General features: G+C 48.7%; 2 protein-coding genes across 2 annotated transcripts in view; one reads left to right on the forward strand and one right to left on the reverse strand.

Moving 5' to 3' along the window:
* The window catches only part of LOC144170955 (uncharacterized), a 113,862-nt gene extending 102,985 nt beyond the window's left edge, over positions 1–10,877 (forward strand). The window contains exon 2 of the mRNA XM_077700947.1: positions 9,505–10,877. Within this exon, the coding sequence (XP_077557073.1) occupies positions 9,747–10,877 (1,131 nt within the window). The 5' untranslated portion in view covers positions 9,505–9,746. The remainder of the gene's footprint in view (positions 1–9,504) is intronic.
* Positions 1–20,034, reverse strand: part of LOC144170465 (unconventional myosin-Ie-like) — a 324,760-nt gene that overhangs the window by 223,263 nt on the left and 81,463 nt on the right. The window lies entirely within an intron of this gene.

The following is a 20,034-nucleotide window of genomic DNA, read 5'->3' on the forward strand; positions in this document are numbered from 1 at the left end:
GCTTACCGAGCGAGGCGCCGGCGAGAGGGGCGCGCACGTTAGAAACGTGTGTGCGATGTAGAGGGGGACTGGGGATAAACACGAGCAACAAACGCCGCCAGGTCGCGTGGAGGTGCTTCCTGAAGCGGGAAAGGTCGCTTGGCTCACCTTAGTTTGGCTTGGCTTGGCTTCGCCCCGGGTCAGCAGATGCCGCCTGGCGAACCTCCGCGATCTCGCGCGGTTTCTCGCCGTAAGAAGCCAGCCAAGCACGAAGTGCAAACACAATAACGGGCGCCCGAGGATGCGGGTCGGGACAGACGGGGAGCGGTAAGGGAGTCTGGGAACGCTCTTCCCTCCGGTTTGCGTGACCCGCATCTTTTCCGGTTAAAGTCAACCCGACGACAGTTACGGCTGTTTTCCACAGTGATTTCTTTTTACGTCTCCCGTCAAGTACAGCCCCCCACTCCCCCCCCCCCCACCTCGCTTTTTGTCTCTTCTTTCAATTAAATGTTGAAGGTTACATTTACATCAGTTGAACAATTTTGTACGCACCAAAAAGACACATCGCAAAAAAAAAAAAAAAAACAGCACTCCACCTTTTCGCGAGGAAGACCTGGAGTGCACAAGATGCAAAAAAAAAAGTTTCTCCGGCTATTTAGTCTGCGTACTTGTGCTGCAGGCAAAGCCTGACGCACTATTGTGACGGATGCCTTTTATATACACGTCCATCCGTCGACACAGCAGCCACGCCATTTTACGTCTTTATTCCAACTTTATCTTTCTCAGTGTACTTAATTCTTGATCAACCTTATCCCCCATTAATCATTAACCCACCACAAACTGCTTTAATTTACCCTAATCTATCGTAATCCATTTGATCTCACCTTAATCAGCCTTAACCCACCGTAATTCAAATAATGCCACGCCCTAATTCACCTTAATACCCGTTATTTCATTTTAATATACCTTAATACACTGCAATCCGCCTTACTAATTATTATTATCAAATACTAATAAATCATTAACACATCTTGACTCATCTTAATCCACTTTAATCCCACCTTCATGCACCTTACTATGTCATGCACCTTACATTACTATCAATCACTAATCAATGATTAATGAACTCGCTAATCAGTAATTATTTCTTATACACGGCGCGCAGTCTCTGGCGTGCTTCTGGCGTTCGGATTTTCGTTCGTGTCGACGCCGGGGTAATTCAAGGCCATCTTCCATTGAAACCTCCTACGAGGCTTTTGACGACTAAGCAAGTCTGCGTACCCCCTCACCTGTGCCCTGTGGCAAAATCAACGCTCTTAGAAAAAAAAAATTCTGAAAGTAAGGAATCAAGCGAGCGAGCAAGCAATCCGTCTCGCCCTTCACGTGGCACGCGGGTTTTCATCTATTATTGGCCAACTCCCAGGAGCGTATTCGCAATACGTGAGCATACGCATAATCAGAGTACGCGACTCGGGCCGGTATTTTAACAGCGGAGCTGTTTTACAAGCCGTACGTTCGTCGTTGCAGGAAAAAAAATGGCAAGAAATGCCCAGCGCTCGTGGGCGCGTGTCCCGCGGCGACCGCCGAGCGTCCCCGACTAGCGCAGTGGCTTTAGAAAAAATTGGGCCCATCTCCCCGCGAGGGGAGTCGAGTAAATGCGTCGCATAGGGGGTGGGTGTATTGCGTTAACGTTTAGTGTTTGGGGAGTTGGTGGTAGTGAATGCGTTGTATCAGCAGCTTCTTGACGTAGTTTGAATGAGTCAAGGATATAAGGCGCGTTCGTAGCCTTTCATTCTGTGTCAGTTTTGTGGCGCAGTGGGAAGAGCACCAGGTACCTCGCGTTCCGCCCACAGGTATTGTATCAGCAGCTTCTTGACGTAGTTTGAATGAGTCAAGGATATAAGGCGCGTTCGTAGACTTTCATTCTGTGTCGGCTTTGTGGCGCAGTGGGTAGAGCACCATGTACATTGCGTTCCGCCCGCAGGGTCGTGGGATCGAAACCAGGCTCCGATAAGTATTATTTTTTTATATAGTGTAGGGGGAGGGGTGCGGACCTGTTGTTGAGAGCGAGGAGGGTAGCGTGATGCGGGAGAGGAGGAGTGGGGGAGAGGGCGCGCCTGCGCGCTGAGCTGTTGCGGACGGACGGCGGACGCTACATGTGAGTTAAAGAAATGCTCTGCATTAAAAAAAAAAATCCCGGGCCAACTCCCCTAACGTGAAACATAAGGAGGGGCGAAGCATGCGGTGTATAAATGTATTCTTGGCGCCTTGGAGTTTTTGCCCATGGAGACGAAACCATTGGGGGGGGGGGGGGGGGGGGGGGGTACATGCACACAGCTTTGCTGTAAAAGCGTCGTGTCTTTGAAGCACGAAGCATTCTAGTGCGAGGCGTTGGAAAATGAGTGTCCCGGTGCGTTCTTCTAGTTCGCGTTTGTGCCCCCGGAGATGAAACGTTGTGGCGCAAGGCGTTGAAAAACGAGTGTCCCGGTGTGTTCTTTTAGTGCGAGTTGCGTTCTAGAGCGAGGCATTGGAAAACGAGTGTCCCGGTGTTTTAGTGCCGTGACTACATGAAACGACGACGACGACAGAAGACGCCGACAGTCCGAGCGACTAAGGGGCTTCGCCCCTAAAAAAACCCCAGTGTTCGCCGTAATCAAGGCAACACTTGCTCGGAACGAGAAAAAGACGTCGTACGTACGGTCCTCGTTCGTTCATCCTGGTGTCGCCAAGCGCATGCACTCACACCCTGGATTAAGGAGCCATTACACTGAACACGTCGTCGTCATTTTCGTATATGACAACGAGTACAAGTACCACATTATGTAAATAAACATGATACTGAAACCAACTATGTGTCCGGGAATGCTCACCCCCAAGTTCAGCTTCCCCATTCAAGTCTTGCGCGTGAGTGAAAACTTCTCGTTTTTTTTTTCTTCTTTTCGTGTGTGCAGCGCATGCATTTCGCATTTTGCCTTTTACCGTTATTTTCGCCGTACGCTATAAGTGATGCGTCTTAACATGCTGCCGCTGATGGAATGACGATTATAACAAGACACGCGATCCTGAGCATGGAAACCGACTTCGTAACGGATTGTTGAGGGAGAGCCTCTAGCGTAATGAGACAAGTTGGAAGCAAATAAATATTTTGGGTCAAAAAACTGTCAAACGCAATTAGAATAAGCTTGCACAGTGTCGCAGCGTAGGTATCAAACCCCACAATTGAAACAAATGAAAGGACATGTGCTCTCAAATAAGTTTTACTTCGACGTATCTGCAAAGCGTGGGATTTTCTACAAGATAAATACTGGTGCTAGCATACAGTAAGGTCACTACCTCTGCTTTTATACGGGGTTTGACTGCACTTTCTCCCCTCGTTGCGCGAATCTTCTGGCTAAAGTATACGTACAAAGGAAGTCACAAGACTTTGGGAAACGAGGGAAGACGGTGAAGGCGTGAAGTGTTCTGACTTTCTTTATACCTGCACATTAGTAAAAAAGAAATCAGCTCTCACAAGGAGAAGAGCAGATAAAGCATGACCACGCTCCGGAATATGGACACGCATGCTAACAGACACCTGCACACGAAAAGCATAAAATTCCTGTCATGGCTACGTTCACAACATTGCTTTATACAGCGACAAAACGGGTCAAGGCTGCAACGTTGTCATAAATAGCGTACCGGCTGCGACCCTATTTGCAGCACGCCACGTGCGCGCATTTATTAACCGAACACGCTAATCTACCGGCATGACCCAGCTACTGCTGGGATTCATATTCCGTTCAACGAGAAAAGGAGTCACGAAGAAGCAGCGGCGAAGTAGGGGCGCCTTTATATTAATTGCAATCAAACGGCATAAATGGCAAAAATGGAAAAGAAATGGACCAAACTTGCTTAAGTAAAGGCAAGATAGGGTAGTTGTCAGTTGAACCACGAACTTTTTTTTTTTTTTTTGCAGTAGAAAGAAGTCGTGACTGTTGAAGACTGTGATGTTTATGGCCCACCAAACAAGCACGCGCTTTGAGATAGCTGCCACGAAGTTTCCCCGAACATGGCTTCCACTAGGCTCACGATCAATGGACACAAGAGTGTGCGGCACGCCCAAACAGGCTATGAAGGGACGGAGACAACGATCGATAAAGCTCCAACAGTCGCAGGGTGTCGGGCGCCGTTATTATTCTAAAGGGTCCAGGAGCTGCTACTCTACGGATGAATAACGCGCTATCGCGCTATTAGAACTTTCGAGAAATTTTTTTTTTTTTTCATTCCTCACGCCGTGTCGCTGTTTCATCGGAAAAGGAGGTAAGCAGCTGCAAAAAAAAAATTAACCATATTTGCGACGATTAACAAGTGCAGCGGTCCTGTGTTCCCTATATTTCCGAACGCGCTACCAATGCCCTTTCACTTCGTTCACAGGCACGCAAAAAAAAAAAACTAATCTCTGCAAACACTCTCACTTCGTAATCTAAGCTTTCAAAAGACAAAAGTCAAACGACTGCGTTCATTGTTGTAGTGCAACACAGTTTCCTTTTTTTCTTTTTTTGCGCCTGTAGGAGCGAGATTTACAGGCTCCGCTTCTCGTGCCACTACTCACAACATGATGCGCCATAATCCGAATCTTCGTATTCACGTGTTGCTTCAGGAGTGGTATCCCCGCAATCTCTCTACCGGTCGAGCCATACGGACCATAGAGTTTCTTAGAAAGTAAACTAGAGAGGAAACTGCGCCTGGGAGTCCATGTCGGCGTGGGGGGTTATGGCCTTATGGGAACACCGCAACTGCTGGCTTGGCAAGTTATCGGATTCTTAATCGTCTTCTTGGGCTTTATTTCTTCACTATGCAGTGCTATGCCTACGAGGTAGCCGCTTGGGCCGAAATGGCCGAAACTCGGTTCGCTACTTTAGTTCATGCTAAGACAGCTGCGCTTCATTATAAGCGAGTGGGAGGACCATTGACGGCAAGCGACCATCAGTACATATTTACATAAGTACAAGTCCACAATTTAGCACGCTAGCTTGTGCTGAGGAGAATGCGCTTCCCGGTTCTTTTATGCAGCAGCAGTACATATGTTAATAGCGTCAGGACATCTTGACTGAGCGGGTAACTTGCGGCTCCGAAAGTTGTAGCAGACGATCTGTTACGAAAACGCGAACGAAAACACCGCGAAGGCGAGGTGATCGTTTTCATAGGTACGCGCATAAAACCTTTATGAGCTTCCCAAACAATTTATTATTTGAAATGTTTGCAAAATAAGAGTTTTCAATGAGTTCCTTCGAAAATTTTACATTATTGTTAACTATCATCCTGGTCTGCAGAATAGTAGGTATAACCATTCTGGCAGACTCTCACTAAAAAGAACACGCTTTATTTTGTATTTTTAGCTTTAAAACAGCGTGTTTTATTTAATAAGTATACATAATTACACCCTCTTCCCTGCGTTTCTTGCAGCACTGTATTTGAATTTACGGCTACTTCAAGTGTTCCAATCCGAGTCAATGATGAGACTAAGGCGAGCGTCCGGTGTAATAGCGGCCCATGATGACACCGACGGCCTTGACGTGAGCCGCATAGGCGCTAGCGCCAGATTCCGACACCCGCCTGATATTTATAAGCAAAAGGGGATGACTGTAGGCGATTTCTATCCGGATGCCTACAATTGTGGAGGCACAGCAGAGTCCTTGCTGTTGTGCTACTCTTCTCTAGCCATATCTGATTTTCATTATGACACTTATTCCAATGCATTGCTGTCGCTGCCGCGTTGCGATGACGTCACGTTGCGCGCTATGTCGGTATGCAGAGATGAGGAGCGGGTAGTTAATTCCATTTGTGCTGCCAACATTTCCGGATCGCCATCCAAGACCCAGGAAGGGCTCAACTAGGAATTATTCACATTCAAATGAACGGCGATTCGGAATGCCTAAGGGTACCAAATTTACTTGAACACTCAGGAAAATTGAGGTAGTTCGTTTGGTTCTGCCCAGTGCGGAAGAATGCTTCTTACAGCGAAGCTGTATGTCCACTTCTGTTGAGTAGGGGCTGAGCTGTGCCTCTACTATCGCCTTCGGACAAGCGCCAACTCCGCGTCAATTCTCAACAGCATTGTCAACGCTCGGCGTCACCTTAAAAGTCTCGAGGAAACAGAATTAGGCTGGATGAAAACAGCAGACGGTGGAGAGCAAAATAAAAATAAAAGGAAAAGAATAAAAGAATAAAAAGAGAGAGAACGACGGAGGCAACAAAAAAAAAACATACGTCAAAACGAAAAGAGTTGCAACTAACACACATTGAAGGTGCCGATCAAAAAACCCCTTTACAATCAGCCGCCGAACCTGATGTGGAAGTTTAAAAGAAAGGCGCTTATAAATGTGGATGACGTTCATCCAAGCGTGCCTCCCTGGAGGCCTAGGAGGAAGAGGATGAGGATGAGGAGGAAGAGAAAAAAGAATGCGGAAGAGAGAAAAACGATGAGCGGTGGGGCAACCAGGGGAGATGTCTTCTTCTCCGCGGCCTCACACATCGCCGCTTTGTTGCCCTGACAGCGCATTCAGCCGGAACGTAATATCGGCACGCGAGGGGAATGAGCAAAAAGCGAGCCGTAGACAGCACCGCGGCATCCGACGTCCACGCGAGCCTCGACGAACAAGCGAGGCCCCAACGGAGAGAAAAGCCACTTGAGCGCTTGTGTCTTTGTGCTTAAGGTTCTCCTTGTACACTACGTTCCCTCTTGCTCGCTTTGTTCATTTATACCTTCCTTCGCGGGTTGTTTTTCATCCCTCGAAGAATGGCGACAAGGGCCCCTTAACAACGCAATCAAGAGCGTCCTGTGGCAGGGCGGCCTCCGCGCGATGTATGGTTATTAAATTTAGCTGCAGGGAATCAGGAACGCCAGCGGGCGGAATGAAGACGGATCACGTCGTCGGCTCCGGTCGAGGACTTCCGCCCCTTTACACCGTAATTGTTGAGAGGCCACTAACCACACCCGGGAAACTAAAAGGATGAAAAGTAACAGCAACAATTCTTCTTGTTGGAAAATTCGAAAGCGAATGACGCCCTTCTCCCGCCTCCCGTCCCGCTCTCTCAAGCAAAGTCGCTGGAAATTCTGGGCGAAACTAACAAGTTCGGACAATTGCGCCTAGCACGGAATTCCGATTGTTTCTGAGCCTGTCGGAGATGCGGCTCTGTTCGCTTTTGGTACGCTGTGGGGGTCTTCTCTTCGTGACTTCAATCGCCCGCGCTCATCTCTTCCCAAAAATCGTGGGCTCTTCTAACGTCCTCTAGGCCTGTTTTTTTTTTTTTTTTACGCCCACTTTTGCTTCGCGGTCGTTCGCGAAATATTTGCAAGATTTGAATTTTAAACGCCCCTTTACGGTTACGACCATTTAAGTCATGCATGTACACGGCTTGTGGATGAAGGGGAGATCGCCACCTGCATATCATGACAGGGTTACTCACCCAACCTGCTCTCAAGGCCAACACCACTACCCCGCACTCTCGTTAAATCGCGAATCTGCTGGATGAATTTTTAAAGCGCTAGTAGTAAGGGGAGGGCGGTTACGTTTTGTTATTTTACGCACATACTACCCCCGCACATGTAGAAGTACAAACCCTAGTTTACATTTTTTTTTCGAGAAATTTGACACTTTAGCCCCGCTTGCGTGCGCTCACAAAACCCTTGGGGCGCCTGTAAAGTACATCATCAGGCGCGACAGCCTCAGTGCACATTCCCGTGGATATTAAAGACCGTCACCACGTAGGTAGAAGCAAATTCACCATCCACCACCGTCTCCTCGCCCCGTTCTCGCAGAGAAAAAAAGGAGGGGGCAAAGAGCGGGCACAGAAAGAGAGGCAGGCTAAGAAGCAAGCAGTTCTCGCTCTTCACTCGTTAATGCGCATGCATAAATGATGACAAAACGGCGGCCATGCGAGGCGCCTCTCCTGGGACCAGGTATGCGCGCGTGTGGCCCTAATAATGGCTCTATTAGCTCGTCTCGTCCGCGCCGCGACGTCACGCGGTCGTACGCGCTGATGGTCTCGTTCGCCCAGCACGCAGGAATTCGCGCCCGGCACCCCAGCAGGAACAGCAGGCACCCTGCCGCATCCCCGGCGCCTTTCTCTGGAATGATTGTGCGTCCTTTCTCCCCTCTTCTGGACGGGGAGCGGAGACTGGCAGTTGCTCGGACACTGAAGCTCCGAGTATTACTTTCTTCCCCACTTCCCCCGAACTAATTGCTACTCCCGACTGAGTAGCTATTTCATGATCATCATCATCATCAATCGCCGAAAACTTTCTGCGTGTTTTCGTAACCACGTCTGCCGACCAGGTATCTCAAACAAAGAGGGTGGCGGAGAGGACAGCGGGAAACGTTATGCAACTCTATACTCCACACAGAGGGACAGGTCCGCGACATAAGCGGCGAAAGCGATGAGAATGATTATGAACGCAGATAACCACGAATACGTACCCGCTTACAATGAGCACGCAATATGCCGGAAATAATGTACGCTAGCACCACGTGGTCTCCGAGCAGCTGCAAAGCGACCAGACCATCAATACGTTTTAGCAGTTACACGCCTACTAAGGGTGTACTTTTACAACAGCCTGATTCAACTTTTCGCAGATTAGAAATGTGTCGCATGCTGTTACACACCGTATTTTCGCGCCTATAACCCGCACCAAAAATGCGAAAATTTCAGTGGCAAAGTCGGGGTGGGGATAATACGCGGTGTTCTTCCCTTAGTGCCGCTTCACGGCAATGCGCGTTGTGCCGTGAAGCTTCTACGCAGTAACACTGACTAAGCCTTCCATGGCCGCGAATGCGCAAAACATACAAGGACAAAGAAGAAAAAAACAAGAATGAGCGCACTGTAACAACTGAATCTTATTAGTAAATTGTGACTTTCGCCTTGCGGTCAGCGTATTCTGCTTGCTAAATATGCGCTTTTTCTGTCTGCACAGTATGTGATGTGTTGATTGAGCAGTAGCTTTGGCGCAGCCTTTCCTGCATCAAATGTGCGGGCAATACGCGATGATTTTTTTCTTTTCCGGCGGGATGAAAGTTGGGGAGCGGATTATATGCAGAGCGAGTTATAAGCGCAAAAATACGTTTTTTTTTTTTCAATTTGATGGTTCTGATTTGGGGTCGTTAATGTTGTAGATTATCTTTACACGTGTACCTGAGTCCGAAAGCTTCTGTCAATACGTTGAAATAAAACTACAGCTCGGACTCAGCTACCGCCATGGTGCATCCAAATATATCTTCTTGTTGCCGACAGTGCATCATACAATGACGCTTGAAGTAGTCATTTTTGTTACCGCCAATCCAGTTACGTCGATAGAAGTAAGCCCACTTGCGAGAGATTGCTTTTTTCAGATGACCGATATATAAAGTTATCTTAGGCGGTGCAATAGCGACAAAACCTCAATAGATAAGAAGCATAGGTGGTCACCTCACGGGAGCCAAATTAAGAATGTATTACCCAGACTGCGTGTTACGAAAAATTGATTATTTTACGTCTTTTTCCTCCCAGGTTCCCGTCCTGCATATACGATGAGGTGAAAGAGGCCATCCTTCCACCAACCCGCCAAACGCCTGTGCAACGAGCTCCCCGACCACTCCTCGAGTAGAAAGAATAGAGCATAACGATCCCCGACCTGAAACAGTGCCAAACAAACAAACAAAAAAAAACCCATCGCAAGTCATGCGCCCATCGTGAGCAGCAAGCGAGCCACATTTCCCGAAGCAGCAGCACCACACACATCAACGTCGGGCATGTCTCAGTCGACGATCCAAACGAACGACCCGGGCGTCGTCGGCCCCTGGGGACCTCAAGGCGCGGGCGCCCTCCTGGAAGAGTCATCCAGCGAGGCGACGTCAGCGGCTGTGACGTCACCGAGGGACGGGGACCGCGGAAGAGCCGAGCAGCAGCACCGCGAGAGCAACCACATACAGGACCAACAAGAAGGCATCAGCATCAGCAGCAGTGAAACACCCGCAACCAACCAGTGCGACCCCCAGCGCGCCGACAGGGCGTCACGCCAGAGTCCCAAGCGGGTCTTCAGGCCGGAGGACGAAGACGCCGCCGGGACAGAGAGGCGCCATGCGGCGCGCGCGAGGCGCTTCCGCAGCGAGAGCTGCTCCCCGGAAGTGCCCAACCGAAGTGGCAACGCCGCCAGCGGCGGCAACCCGCGCGAGGACACCACCAGCCCCACGCGGTCGCTCATGGACAGCAGGGCTGGCTTTGTAGCGCCAATGCGACCCAGGACTCGCAGCAACCCCAGGCCCCCGCCAAACAGAACATCCCGGGACTTCGACCCGCTATCCGAAGCCGAGCAGCAGCAGGCGTCGTATGCGCGACAGCCGTCGCTCGTGAGCGGCAACAAGAGCTCTTCTCTGGAGAGTCCCTCCAGGGGACACCCGCAGGCCAAAGCAACCTCGAGGAGCCTGGAGGAAAAAGCGTCTTCCTCGACGCTGCCGCCGCAGCTGCCGGCAGCGGCCAGGTTGGCGCAGGAAGTGATTGGCAAGGACCACAAGATCCTCTCGTCCAAGGAACGGGAGGTGATGCTGCGCGAGCTGTCGGGGCAAACCGCCGGCAGCTTCTCGGCGCTCGAGGAGCCGGTGGCGGCACCGAGGCCGACCACTCTTCGGCAGCGGCGGCTCATGTTCTCCCACCTGACCGCGTCCGTGGACGTGGACACGCGAGAGAAGCCATCCACGCCGCCCTGCCTCACGGCGGCGCTGGCCGGAAGCGAGGACATGCTTTTGTCAGAGGTGTTCAACGCGTCGCACCTCGCCTCGAGCCTCGAGCAACTGACGGGTGTCGCCAGAAAGACCCTTCGGAAGCGGGGAATCGTGCCGCCGCCTCTGCAGTCGTACGACGCCGCCACCGCCGGAATCCGGTGAGTTCCAGGATGCTAAGCATGCGAGCTCTGCACGCCCTTTTTTCTTTCCTTGCAACGCCCCCCCCCCCCCCCCCCCCCCACAACCCTGTGCTGTAGAAACACGAAGTAGCACCACTTTCAGGGCGATCGAGATGAAGCTTTCCCCGTTACATTCATTATATTTTGTACTAGAGAAATCGCTCCATAGATGCCGCTGAACAAGCATGTCTTTCTCCCGTCGGCACCAAGGGCATCTGGACCTTGTGTCCCGAGCTTCCTGGGCCCAATAATGGGAGTGACAGACGGGAACCTTGGTGGTTAAAAAATATACCGAGGCTATTTTCCTGCCAGGCCGGGAATCGTGCACGTGCAAATCGACTGGCACTCCACTCGCGCAATCTTTATTGTTTATTCACACCGGGAGCCGGCGCGCTGAGTGACTTGGTTCTGTAAACTTTACAGCCCTGAATTTTTTATTCCAAGCGAAAATTGTTTTTCTGCGTGTTTTCGTATAGCTTTGGACCACAGAAGAACAGAAATGGAAAATTAGGTTTATACTGCAAGTATTTTTAATTTACAGGCCCGATAATTAATTAGGTCATTAGGAAATTAATTTTTTTCTTTCTTGTAAAAAAGAATTTCTTTGTCGTAAAATCTAGCTATGACATCCTGATCTTACAGAAAAATGTATAGAGCTGGTAATACAACTTTTTCCAGATTTATAGACATTTTGACAAACCGGAATTTCTGTTACGTTACCCGCCCTGTCGTCATAATCTGTGTCCACTGACGCTTCTTGTGTTTCATATCGTCCAGCCCCGCGTAAACTCAAAAATGGTGATGTCTATCGCAATAGACACCCTTGAACAACCCTCTCACAGAAAACTAGCGGTTTTCATTTTGTGTGTTGTGTCGTCAAATGACAACGGGTTTTAAGGGGCCACTAAGACAAAATACAAGTTTGTTTTATTCAAAATACTAGGTGTTGTATAGTCACGCCTGCGCTTATCCGGCACCAAACGATGCTTTATTCACCAAGAAGCTACACATTTTAAGCCAAAATTTTGATTCTATCACTGAATCGTGCATTTCTTGGCGTCTTCGATGACGTATCCAGGGCAGATACTGAAGCGAGCTTAAGTGTGCTGACTAGGGCTGCAGCGAACATGGAAACACCTCGCTTACCGTCAGTCCTAGATGGCGCCCCGATACTGTTCAGGACCGCTGTCACCACTCACTTTTTTTTACGGATTACAGTAATCGTTTCGTGAACCATTAAGTATTCGCGACAAAGAGAGTCACAGAGGACAGTGTCGCTTATGCCAGTTGGCCAGTGTAAGCTCACCGCGCCGGACAACTTCAACCAGCATAGTGCGCACAGTACGCACTGGTGCTTCTATGTTTAAGTGTACGTTCGTAACTTGAATTGTTTACCCCACCATTTGTGCTGCTATAAAAAGAATATGCATTAAATTTAATGCCATCAAAAGAGTATACATTAAATTTAGGCGCAGATGGCTCGTTCGGCAAGCTTATAAGTTCTGCCTAATTTGCGTTTGCTTTTGCCGTCCTCAGCCAATGTCACAGCTGCTCATAATACGTGATAGGTTCTAGAGCGGGAAATGAGCTAGTGTGTCGCAAGGCCATTCCCTATTTTCCTAAATATATAGCTTATTTGAGTAAAGTTTGCGTTAAAAATGGTGCCAGTGTTATTTTATTGAAGAAGGGAATCCTTCGAATGAACCAAACTTGCACTGTGTCTTCATGGCTCCTTTAAAAATGTATGTGACGTCTCAGCTTCTCTGTGTCTTCGCATTCTCCAATAAGAAATACGCTTCCCGGCAAAACGACAACCGCGCAAATTCGTAGACGGCAACGCACACACCTATTCGATTATTCCACTCCCGCGCGCATGACCACTTCGCTATGCCAGGCAGGCACTGCGATAACATAGTTTCTCGCACTGCTGTTTCTGCAGTGTGCCGGGAGAACGCACAGCCGACGGTGTTCGGTGGCACTTTCTGCACCGTACGCCGGGAGAATAACCTTGCGCACACGTCTTACTCACCATTTATTACAGCACTCTCGAAATGTTCCACTGAAGTGACGGAGGGGGTTACGAGAAAAAACAATGGTGCCGTTCTTATAGCACAGAAAAAAAAACTACAGCGAAACCTGCAGCACAAGCACCCGGACACCGGGACAATTCGACGGTAGACGATAATGGAGAGTTATAGCAGAGCGGAGAACCGGTCCCGGTACGCTGCCCGGTACGCCTGCGCACGCGCACAACCAGTTTTTTCGCCCCGGCGCAGGCGCTGTAGCGTCGGTCGCCTACCGGGTACCGCACAGGGACCGGTTCTCCGCTCTGCTATAACTCTCTAATAATGACGCACCCGAACGTCATACCGTCAGACTCGAATACCGTATTCTGATTATTTAGACTGAGTTTTCTCATAAAGTGATCCCGTATTTGATTCTAACGAGACCTTAATATTAACGTTTATGGCGGCCTTGCGGCGGCTGAGGGGTATGCTCGGTTGCTTGGGCGGGAGTGCTACGGAGGAAGGGAGATGCATGGTGGTTCCGTTGACTGTCGTCGGAAGTGGGATGGTTTGTGTGCCACAACACCGGTATTTTTTCAACAAGCGTCGGAAATCAGGCAAAAAACAAAGCTCTGACTTTCTTACAGATGTCTCGGTTGAAGTCTCCGACAATGATCAGCGTATTATCCGTGGCCATCCCATTGGCGCGTCAGGCGACGAAAGCGAGGGCCTCGACCATCTGCGGCGGTTTTATCTTCAGAGCTTCAAAAAGTGGTGATACTAGCTTGCACTAAGCTGAGCTGACCACCGCGGTTGCTCAAAGCTAGCAAAGCCACATATAGATTTTGCGGTCACGGTCGGGCCGAAAGAGGAGAGGGAGGGGCATTAAAGGCATCCGTTGTAAGAGGAGGCTCGGGAGCGTTGTTTGGTCTCATGACGATGGGAGCCTGAAAATAAGACGTACACAAAAGCGGGGACAATATCTTGCAGCGTTCTAATACCAAACAAGATTCGAGTGTCACCATCGACACTTTTTGCGCCATGGCGCAACAGCCTGCTCGCACAAATGCAAGTGTTAGGGGGATAACGTTTTTTTGGCTGTAGTGGTCGCAAAAATATAGAGATAACACACTTACATGATAGCCGGATAATGTATTAAAGATGTGCAGTGCGTTATTGTTTGTGGAAGATACTCTGAAGCCCGCACCCCGATAAGAAACGATGGCAGGGCGTACAAGATAAACACTCTGAAAACTCGACGCCAGCGTTGTTTTTGAATGCAAGGTGCGCGTGAAACGTTTTGCAGAGAGCATCAAAGTGTCCCGAGTCGGCGCAAAGGATGAGAGGTTCGACGGTTCCGACTATACACTTTCTTTAGGTTCCACACCGCTTTCTAGACGATTTGCGCAGAAAAGCGCCAGCTACAACAACGGAAAGCGCTTCAACGACAGTTACTTTATTTCTAGGAATAGCCTGAGCGCTGAGCTGCGTAGAAACTGCAATAAACGGTGCGCGTCTTCGTCGTCGGTCCGGCACCGACGACTTGCTCCCGAAGTCGACGCTTCATAAGTCACAGTGCGTCGTTGACCACTGACACCACTGCTTACTCCACGAAGAAGCCGCGTATCCGCCTTTGCTCGTTTGCTACACATTTCCAACTACACATTTTCCCCGGAGATACCGCTTCGGGCGATGTCGGTGTGTACGTGTGCACCGCCCTTCCTATCGAGAGGGCGGGGACGCTATGTGACAGGACAACTGCAAAGTGGGAGTCCGCGGTAAATCATCCACCTGCAAACAGCCCTGTCGCTCTTACTGTGGACATCTATCCTCAGGTAAGTTCTCGGCCACAAAAGGATTCGGTGCGCGAAAGGAGTGCGGAAAAAGAGCAATAAAGCGAGCGAGATTTCCTGCTAGGCCGCCTGATAGCGAGGTGGCGGGGATAAAAAGGAAGTGCGATGGGGCCGGTGCGAATGGGAGTACATTACGCCGTTCCTGCCGGGCGGAAGACCGCAGACTGAAATCGATGGCCCTTTCGGAAGCACTATTTTTCTTCCCGTTTCTGCGTCATTTTTGACCGTGTTTCTTACCTACTTCTGTGGCTGTGGTGCCCACACCGGTGATGCCTACGCCTTTTTTTTAAGTGTCCACGATAGCCATGAATGCGCCAAGCGATCAGACGGTAGTCACACCGACGCTCTCTCTCAGCTATATCTATATCAGATAAATGAAGACAGAGACACACGACAAAAACATTAAAAAATGAAAAAAGTTTACTAACTTTTCAGGAAGAGGACCTCCTTTCTTCACAGTCCTCTTCCTGAAACGTCAGTACACTTTTATTTTTTAATGTTTTTTTGCGTAGTCTGCCTTTGCTTAGCTTACTTTTCCGCACTCTTTATGAGTTTTATACCCTAGAAAGCAGAGGGGAGCACAGCCCCGCCGGAAGCATAGTGGCCATCGCACCAGACGCATATTCGTAGGTCGTGGGTTGGGATTCCACCGGGCGGACATGTTTGTATCCACTTTCCTCATTTCTTTCAAAAATCTGTCTGCGTGAACGATAATAAATGACCTACCACATTCTCCCCTTGGCTTTCTTGACTGCCTACTCTTATTTCTGTAATTATTCAACGAGCCCCTCATTTCTCTTTCTGATTCGATATATATATATATATATATATATATATATATATATATATATATATATATATATATATATATATATATATAATAGCGGGAAACAATTTCTTGGACGGGCCTTCGTCAGAATAACCATATTCTGACGAAGGCCGGTCCCCGGTCGAAACGTGAAAACCAATCCACTTTCGACGTGTTTCATTTTCTTCATTATATATATATATATATATATATATATATATATATATATATATACAAAGTAAGAATATACAAAGTAAGAAACCTCGGTAACAGCAACAGCGGAGGGTTTATTTCGACGTTTCGACTTCGAGACAAGTCTTCTCATTCCGGTAGAAGACTTGTCTCGAAGTCGAAACGTCGAAATAGACCCTCCGCTGTTGCTGTTACCGAGGTTTCTTACTTTGTGTTCACCACGCCTTCGGCCCCATCGCCAGCACGCCAGTTTTTATATATATATATATATATATATATATATATATATATATATATATATATATATATATATATATATATATATATATCGTGTTATACTTTATTGAAAATGAGCAGTCCATTAAATGATTGAATGACCATTTAAAAGCAAGCCAGAAGTCAAAATGGATGACAGACTTGAGGGGAGGTAGTCTTCCACAGGAATTTTAAAATGCTCCGAACCTACAACATTCGAGTTACTCGTCCGACACTTTACCAAACCAGCCACAGGGACGGCGATGTACCCATCCACTTTGTGTGGTGTATTTTCGTGCGTATGTAAGTGCAACCTGCCCTTGCGGATGGTGGCCAGTGCAGCCCCGACAACTGACGGGGGGGAGGGGATCTTTTTTTTAACCCCCGAGCCTTGATTCAAGCGCGTACGGCCTTCTTGACAGGTCTTGGACGTTCAAGTTTGACTGCTTTGAAATTTTTAGTGGGTCGCGGTAAAAAAAGGTTCGCACATTTCCCGAGACCGAGAAAATTTATCTTTCCGTGTGATTTAAGTCACGTACTCCTGAAGACACTTTTTTGATCGCGCTAATGTCGCCTTTTGCAAAGTGACATATACATCTTTACACGGGACAATGCTGTTAAATTTTTCAATTTCATGAGCTTGCGCCAAAAACCCCGTGCTGTCTTCGACTTAAGTGCTGTGCTAATATGCTACAAGGGCCTATCATAACGCCGACTGTAATACCCGTCGCACCCAAACGGTGCCTTATTACCTCTTCGCAACATATGAGGCTGCACACAACATACTGTGTCACGCAGTGAGATTAGCATTTCATTACGGTTCCACAAAAATCTCACCGCACAATGTTATCGCCCACTATAACGATCTGCAGCTGTCATCCACATATATGGCGGCGTTTAATTGCAGCTTAAATCCTGGGAGAAAAAAACAAACAATTTCCTACATTTTAAGCTTACCAGGTATAGACCCGTTTGCCACATGGCGTTTCATCATACGTTGATTCGTAACGGACTTTATGATCACATAGGATCATTAGTTCTGGGTCAGTTCGACACAGAGAAAATGCCGTCATCGTCGTCGTCATAATTATTAATTAATTCATTAAATAAATAAATAATTATTAATTAATTTTTTAATCGTGTCCTATCCCTCGCTGTTCGAATCCGTTCCTGTCCCCAAATTTTCCTACTTCAGCTCTCCATCGAGTGCTTCGTATTCCCCTACTTCTACATCCCGGCAGTCGGTAGCCATTCTGTTAGCCTGATAATCAATGAGTCGTCGCTTCTCCGCATTACATGCCAGCCCCGTTCTTTGTTTTGCCTCGTAATTCCAGCTAGGATATGACCTAGCCGAGTTTATAACCTACTCCAAGACGCTTGTTCTTTATGTGTACAAGCATTCTATCAATTGTTCCTGAGCCCCCGATCACCAACCGAATCTCGTGACCCTCTCTGTGAACGTTAATTTTCATGCATTGTTTACAAGCCTCATGCCATATTCTTTCAAGCCAACTTGAAATGTAGGAAGTAGGGTGCAAGGGAATTAATTGTCGCCCGTTTTCCAGGACACCTTTTTTTTTTTTTTACGATATCAGGAGCGCCGACTGCAAGTGCCTGCTGTTATCGCCACTACACACACAAAACCGCGCATTAACTTTGCACATCAGTCGCTCATCTCTGTCCCCCGCCCCCCGATCCCGTTCTCTCTCCTGGAACGATGAGCTTACTTTGAAGGCCTGCACCGTGGGCCACGACAATTTCTCCTCTTGCACTTCTCATCCGCTGATTGGTGAGAATTACGGCTCGTCTCGTTACAACGTTTCCCACTGGCACCCCAACGGACGCACGCATTTGTTCTTTCTCAAACAGGCTTCCGACTCGCACCGGACACATAATCCGGCGGGCGACGGTACGGGGATGCAAAGGCGGCTTCTTCTTCGCTATGCGCAACTGGAACAAACAGCATTAGAGCCGGAGATAGTCGCTGCATTGGAAGTACGCATCCGCGAAAAGCGGAGACAAGGAGGGTGGGAGCTCGCAATCCTGTTTATTTCGTTAGGGCCGCACGCGCCCGAACCGCGCCGCTACGGCGATGTAAATAGCGAAGCCACCAGCCCCCCAATGTGCGCCGCTTTCCTCAAGAGCTGCGTTGACGAGCCCGGCAGCGCCTCCAACGAGGCTGGGCGAAAACTTCGCGGTCGCCCGGCTTCTGTAATTTCTGCCGCGCTCGGCGGGGCGCGCGAGCTACCGGAGCGTCAGGACGACTCTTTGCTGGACCACCGCGCCGCGTAATCTAGTTAGGTGAGCGAAGTCTGCTACCCCGCAAACGCGGCCCCTTCTCGTGCACGCTCTGAAAACGCGTGCGGCTTATTTGGTCAAGGCCGCCGTCCTGACCACAGGTCTCCTTAAACAAAGGTGTGTGTTTTTTCTTCGATGCTGTCAAGTACAGGTGTGCTCTCGTTAACGCCGACTGCAACAGTACATGAAAGTTAGATCTCATCACAATGCTGTATAGAGATTTAAAAAATTAGCAGGGGCTTAGCTCGGCTATGCCAGAATATACGTAGCGTGAGCTTAGGTTCAGCTGGTTTTTCGTAGCTTTCCTAGTTGTCCAGGATTAGCTTGCTTGGGATCATGCTTACCGCTGCTTCAATGACACACACGCACGGTATACGCATAATGTGACACATTTATATTAATCAAGCGGCTCCGGCGCAGCGTCACCAACCGCCCCAGAGCTAAGCTGGTTCCCATAGGCGCACGCCGGTGTTGCTGCGAAGCACGCACGAGCCATCGGTACCACACCCGGCCACCCCTCGCATGATCAAGTGGACCGGGCCACCACGTGCGAAACGGAGGTCGGCGAAGACGCTGGGCGCGTGGGGTGCGTGACAGACGCCGGGCAGCGAGCAACGTTCTGTGCGCCGTGTGACGTCACTGCTGCTGGCGCATGCGCAGCACGGCTCTCTAGGAGCCACGCGAAACTGCTCAATTTCGGCCAGTGTAGCTCACGCGACAAAAACTCAAGTTCTGTTCGGCTGTAGGAATATGCAGTGTTTGAGCTTTCTTTTCTCCTTTGCTCTATGACTTCGCATGTCGTAAGGACAAGCTAGAGTCAGTCCAAAAAAGCGTAATAAGGTTCACTTTCTGCTCCTTCAACCGCAACTTCTGCCCTCCATCCCAACTTACATTACAGCCACACCGGCGCGATTACGCCAGGCTTATTTTGATGCACGAAATAGCATACGGCTATACAATAATAGCGAAGCCAATTTTTTTTCATTAATTCTGGGGACCCGTAGCAGACACGTTGGTACATGAAGTGTTGCTCCCTTCTGGTCGCACTTGGTCGTTTTCATTCTCTCCCCATACGACTAAGAAATGAAATATCCTAAACCGAATTCAACGAGGCATTTTAGCCAAACTATTTTTAGGCGTTCTCCTGAAACTAGTCTTGCGATATAAAGTATTTGATACGTACAAATATTACTTTTTAAGTAAGACCTTGTGTTGTTTCCCACACCTCTATATTGCGCTTAATATTATTTGTAACAAAGATCTGTACTGTATATGTGCTATTTTATGTAACCAGCACACAGTTGCTTCGCTCTTGATCAAGATTCCAGTATTTGCAAAAATAAATAAATAAGTAAATAAATAAATACGGCGCTCGAAATCCACAAGAAGGCGTGTTAAGGTTCATTTCACGGAGCGTTAGTAGAAATAAGAATTCCTTAACCGCCTCGCCAATTCTTTCCAGCACGGTAAACAAATGTTTTAGCAGCAACTACACCCGAGTGGCTCCCTTTGTTTAATCAGCCGTCCACCGCTTCTATCGGTACAACGCTCCGCTTAATTAATTACCCCAGATAGCGCACAAACAAGAGGTTGGTAACGTCAAGGAGAAACGCAATAAAAATTCCTTGCTGCTAGACGGACTGGAAGTGGTAGCCTAGTAGGTACTTCAAGCACGGTACGTAAATTAGCGACTGCGTAAATTAGCGACTGCTGATTAGTATGACGAGC

This window comes from Haemaphysalis longicornis, unplaced genomic scaffold, assembly GCF_048455015.1.
Source record: "Haemaphysalis longicornis isolate Haplotype H1 unplaced genomic scaffold, Haemaphysalis longicornis Haplotype H1 scaffold_2, whole genome shotgun sequence".
NCBI classification, from domain to species: Eukaryota; Metazoa; Arthropoda; class Arachnida; order Ixodida; family Ixodidae; genus Haemaphysalis; species Haemaphysalis longicornis.